Source organism: Condylura cristata, unplaced genomic scaffold (genome assembly GCF_000260355.1).
Source record: "Condylura cristata isolate star-nosed mole 26May11 unplaced genomic scaffold, ConCri1.0 scaffold00018, whole genome shotgun sequence".
In the NCBI taxonomy this organism is placed as follows: domain Eukaryota; kingdom Metazoa; phylum Chordata; class Mammalia; order Eulipotyphla; family Talpidae; genus Condylura; species Condylura cristata.
The window spans coordinates 40486029-40490960 of record NW_004567119.1 but is presented as its reverse complement, the minus strand read 5'-3'; the positions used below and the strand labels follow the sequence as shown (position 1 = coordinate 40490960).

General features: G+C 62.0%; 1 protein-coding gene across 1 annotated transcript in view; it reads right to left on the bottom strand.

Moving 5' to 3' along the window:
• The window catches only part of NFASC (neurofascin), a 169052-nt gene that overhangs the window by 38787 nt on the left and 125333 nt on the right, over nucleotides 1–4932 (bottom strand). Inside the window, exons 12-16 of the mRNA XM_004685272.2 lie at nucleotides 3300–3443; nucleotides 2702–2813; nucleotides 2278–2444; nucleotides 1809–1956; nucleotides 614–756 (exon numbers count right to left, since the gene is read on the bottom strand). Coding sequence (XP_004685329.1) covers nucleotides 614–756; nucleotides 1809–1956; nucleotides 2278–2444; nucleotides 2702–2813; nucleotides 3300–3443 — 714 coding nt within the window. The remainder of the gene's footprint in view (nucleotides 1–613; nucleotides 757–1808; nucleotides 1957–2277; nucleotides 2445–2701; nucleotides 2814–3299; nucleotides 3444–4932) is intronic.

Here is a 4932-nt window from a genome sequence, read left to right as displayed (position 1 = left end):
GTGCCTCCACCACGGTGACATGAGTGCCCCCGCAGGAGTGGCAGGTCACCCAGAGAGGACAGAGTGACAGGCCAGCGGTGGACTCAATCCCTGGAGGGCAACCGCTGCCTCCCCAGGGTGGGGATGCCTCAGCTGCTACAGTCTGGCCTGGACGCAGGGCAGGACTGGACAGGACCCCCTTCCAAGTGCACAGCGCACTGCGAAACCCCACCCAGGAGTAGGGAGAGGTGGGAGCGGGAGAAAGCTGGCAGCGGGTGCTGGAAGGACAAACACAAAATCCAGTCTTGCTTCAATGATGGATTATTTTAATTGACTTAGTGGCTTAGAGTTAGCTGCAGAGTTGTCAGAAAAGGTCACAATAAGGAACGCCTTCTCACTTTCCACCAGTCACACACTTTTCAGTTGCGGATTCAGGTGAGTTCATGATTCCGCTTAGGGGGTAAGTTGTCCAGCTCAGACTGTTCCGAAAGGAGCAGCTTCCCAGCCTTAGTCAGGAGGCGGAGATGCCCACCTGTGGGCCCACGCCCCACGGCACTGTCCGCAGCACAGCCAAGGGCCCCTGCAGCTGTGACCCTGGGGACGGGGAAGGGCAGGACGGGCGGTCAGGGCCAGCGCGGGCAGCGGCAGTTACCTAGCACGGTCAGATAGGCCTTGGCGAGGTCCTGGTCCAGCTCGGTGCTGGCCACGCACGTGTAGCTGCCCTGGTCACGCTCTGCCACCCCGAAGATGGTCAGGGAGTCATCCTCCTTCTTCATCCTGCAAGGGCATCGGACCAGGGCTGGGAAAAGGGCGAATGGGGACCCATAGGGGGGAAGTGGGAGTGTGGGATGCTGCCCCTGCACCCCCAGAGTCAGAGGGGAGGGCCCCTTCTGGGGGACACAGGCTCTATTTCCGCTCTGAGAGGCAGGGGTCACCACCGTGTGAGCACTTACAGTGCCTGGTGTGCGGAAAGGAGTGTGGGTACAGCCAGGGGCCCCGGCCTGTGCTCACTGGCCTCAAATTCCACACTGGGGCTGTCCTCTGCTTTCCTGGGCTGTGCTCCCCACCCCAATTACGGCACAGTACGCGTGCCCCGCAAAGGCACTGGGGTGCCTTCTCTTCCCATACTTCCATCTTGGCTTCTGCCCAGATGGGTCTCTGTGCCCAGGCTCAGCTCAGGCACCCGGGGGCACCAAAGAGCAGGGCGGGACCGTGAGTGCCAGAACGGCCTGTGCCTGCCCTTGAGACATCCCTGCAGAACCTTGATCCCTGGAAAGAGCTGGCACCCAGCGTGACCTGGGCATGAGTGTCCAGCAGGGCCATGGAGGGAGGCTGCGCTACCTGTTCTCAACCATGAATGCACACCAGAAGCAAGGGGTAGACTCGCAGACACTCCCACAGCTGGGCCCCTTCCACTCCCATTAAATCCCTCTCTGGGATAAGGCAGAGGAGTCAGGCCTCTAGTAAAGCACCCCAGAGGGCCACGGCTGCCCTCTGCTGGAGAACAGGGGAACTGCATCAGGGCTGAGGGAGGAGAGGGGGTTCAGGTGGTGAAGGGGTAAAGAAAGGGGGAGGAAAAGAGAGGAGGAGTCAGGGGAGAGTGGGAGAGAAGTGAAGAGAAGGAGAGGGAGAGGAAAGAGGAGCCACAGAGAGGGGGAGCTGAGGAAGAAAGGGAGCAAGGAACAGGGGGGTCACCTCTGGGGTCCCCCATCATGCCCTCCTCAGCGGTTCCTCAGACACTCTTGGCACAGGTGAACTTGCCCCGAGCCCACCAAGTGCACGGGAAAAGAAAAGGTCCCCAAGCCGGCGCAGGGGTCTGGGGCAGACACCTGTTCCCGATGTAGAGGGGTTCGTCGTCCTTCAGCCAGGAGACGGTGAGCTTCAGGGAGGGGTCGTGCTTCACCCGGCACTCCAGCTGCACGGTGGTGCCCCGCTTGGCCGTCTGGTCCTCGGGCATCCGGAAGATCCTGGTGGGGTCTGGGGGGACCCCCAGGGGGCTGGCTGTCCTTGGCAAGGTCTCTGCCCGCCACCTCGGGGCCAGCCGCACACAGAAGGTGCAGAAACAGTCCCGGTCGTGTGAATGGGGGGAGTGTGGGGTGGATGACCCCCATAGTAAAGCACCCCCGAAGTCCCTCCTGTCTGGGGAAGGCAGTTCCTGGGATGGGAGTGGCCAGATGCTGTGAGCGGTGGTCCCCCTTCCGGATTCTGTTCGGACCCCATAGAACACTCGCTGGACAAACATCAGGTGTGAAAATCACCACGTGGGCTTAGGAGCCCCCGCCCAGCCCACTCCTTTACCTTTGACCTCCAGGCGGACCTGGTTCTCGGCCTTGCCCAGGATGTTGGTGGCCACGCAGGTGTAGATGCCCTGGTCCTCCTTGCGGATCATCCTGATCTCCAGACTGCCGTTCTCGTAGACGTGGTAGTTGCCGCCGTCCAAGTTGCTCCCCTGCCCGTTCTTAAACCTCACGACAGAGCAGCGGAACACACGGCGTGCTGAGAAGGCCCGGGGTGCGGCAGCGACCGCCGGGACCGCCGTGGCTGGGGGGGGACCCCCCTCGGGGGTCTGCAGCACCGGGGCCTCGACCGGGTCCCCTGCCCACTGCCCCTGGAGCTCTGCCCAGTGCCCAGGCCTTGCCAACCCCTGCTGCGTGTCAGGCGGGAACGGGGAAGCGAGACAGGACCCCGGGGCAAGGGGCAGGGCTGTTCTCCTGGAACTTACCATCGGAGTGTGGGGATGGGAGACCCAAAGAACGGGCAGTCCAGCCGTGTCCGGTTGTAAAGGATCACCCGGATGAGCTGGTTCCGGGGAGACAGCATGCGAGGCGGCACATCTACAATTTCCAGAGAGCCCATCTCGGGCGTCGTTTCTTCCCCTCGGTCTCACTGCTACAGGCCTTCACCTGCCAGCAGCTTTCCGAGAGCCAGCAAACCTTCCCCTACCAACCTCCCTCCTGAGCAGCCACAGAGGAGGAGACAGAGGAGGAGGAGGAAGCCTATGCTGGGCCTTGACCCCTGCTGCAGCCACCCAGCTTTGCAGTTATCCAGCACGTTCTGCGCCTGCTTCTCCATGGCCGGCAGGCACCTCTGGGCCGCTCCCACTGTCGGCGCCCTGCTCTGGGGAGCTGCCGACTCGGGGTCTCCCACCGGAGTCCCACCGAGAGGCGAGGCAGGACAGATCTACCCTGCCACCTCCGCTCGTCATCTGAACTCCTCTCCTCCTGCACAGCGCATCTCCGTGTCTCTGGCTCCCCCCTGGGCCTGCCTTCCTGCCCCCACCCCCGGCTGGCTGATTCAGGGGTCCTGGGCGCACTGCTCACCCAGCACGCTGACGAAGGCGTTGGCCAGCAGGTAGCCGTGCTCGTTGGAGGTGTTGCACTGGTACACGGCCCTGCTGCTAATCTGGGTGTCCCGGAAGATGATGGTGTCGCCGGCCACCTCTCGGTTTGGGTTGGGTGGCGCCGCTGCGGGTAAGAAAGACGCTCTCGAGTGAAGAACGGGAGGGAATCGGGGCCCTGGCCCAGGCGCCCTCATAGGACTAGGTAGGCCCAGGAACCTGAGTTCTGCCCCACCAGAGCTGAGCTGGGGTTCAGCGCTGAGCTGGGACCTGGGGTTCCTCTTTGAACCTCCTGCAGTTCACTTCTCAGTGTGGCTGGACGAGGAACCCCGGCTTCACCTGGAGAGCACCAGGCGGCGCCTGGCAGAGCACCCGCCGGGTCAGGGAGGGGCGTGGGTTCCCAGCATGTCAACTTTTGGGGTGACTCGTGCTCTAAGCTTCGTTTCCTTGTCTGGAGAACAGGGTGACTCCTGTCTGCGGGGCTGATAAGACGACCTGAGATTTTATACACGGGTGAGGTCCTTGACAGAGGGTCCGGCACTCGCTGACTACTGCCGCTGTCACCAAGCAAGTCTGACGTGTGTCCACTTAAGTGTGTCGCGAAGGGGGGGGTGACATACCACCTGGAAGGACCTGTGACCTTCCCTCCCTTAAGCAGGGCGTCCCCCGGACAGTCACGCGTTAGACCAAGGCCGACGGCCCATGGTAGGCTGCAGGGTCCCTGTACTTGACCAAGCTACCAGGTCTCCCTAGGACACTCATCCGAAACGGAGAGAACATTCCCTCTGCTGGTCTCGGGGTGAGCTGGTTGGGACGCAGAAGACAAAGTGGGGGGCCCAGAGCAAGTCAACAAAACTGCCTGGTCACCTTCTGTCACCAAGTGGGAGAGAATGACTCCCGTCGCCCCTCAACTCTGAGGAAGGTTAAGATGCAGGCGTGAAAGTGAGCTCTAAAGTAAGTTTTGCAGACACAGGAAGGATTGCCGCCCTTCTCATCTTTCACCACCACAAGGTGACCTTCCTCGGCTGGATTTCACGGGGGAAGCAGATGACTTGCACGGTCCATGAACTCATCCCAGGCCACTTGGACCTAACAGGACAGTCAGACCTGCTGTCTGGCCCTGAGGGCGCCACTCCTCAGAAAACCAGGAACTGGGGTGTCAGGTCAGCAAGAGGAAAGGGGAGACAAGTCAAGGACTTAAGACAAGTCCTTAAGGTCCTTCCTCGAGTCCCCACTCAGCAAAAAGGTGCAGGAAGGAAAGCCAGCACCTGCAGGGCGCCCTTCCCGGGCAGTCCCCATGGACCCCCTGCTGGGTGATGGGTGACCGCGAGGGTTGTGTGTGCAGCGCCTGCGTGAGCCTGGTCCCCAAAGTGCTGGCAGCTCAGGGGCAGGAGCAGAGGGCAGGACCCCATCTGTGCTTATGCCAGGAAAGCCCCCTCCCCACTACCCCCTCTCTCCTACCCCACCTGCCCCCCAACACGTGGCTGTAGGCTTAGGTCTGGGCAAGGCAATGGAAGCGGGGCGCCTTCTCACTCCTCCACGTTGCCACCTACTGGCCGTGTGGCCTCGCAGTGGTCATTAGCATCTATTCAAGAGGTGACAGGGCTGCAGCCCCA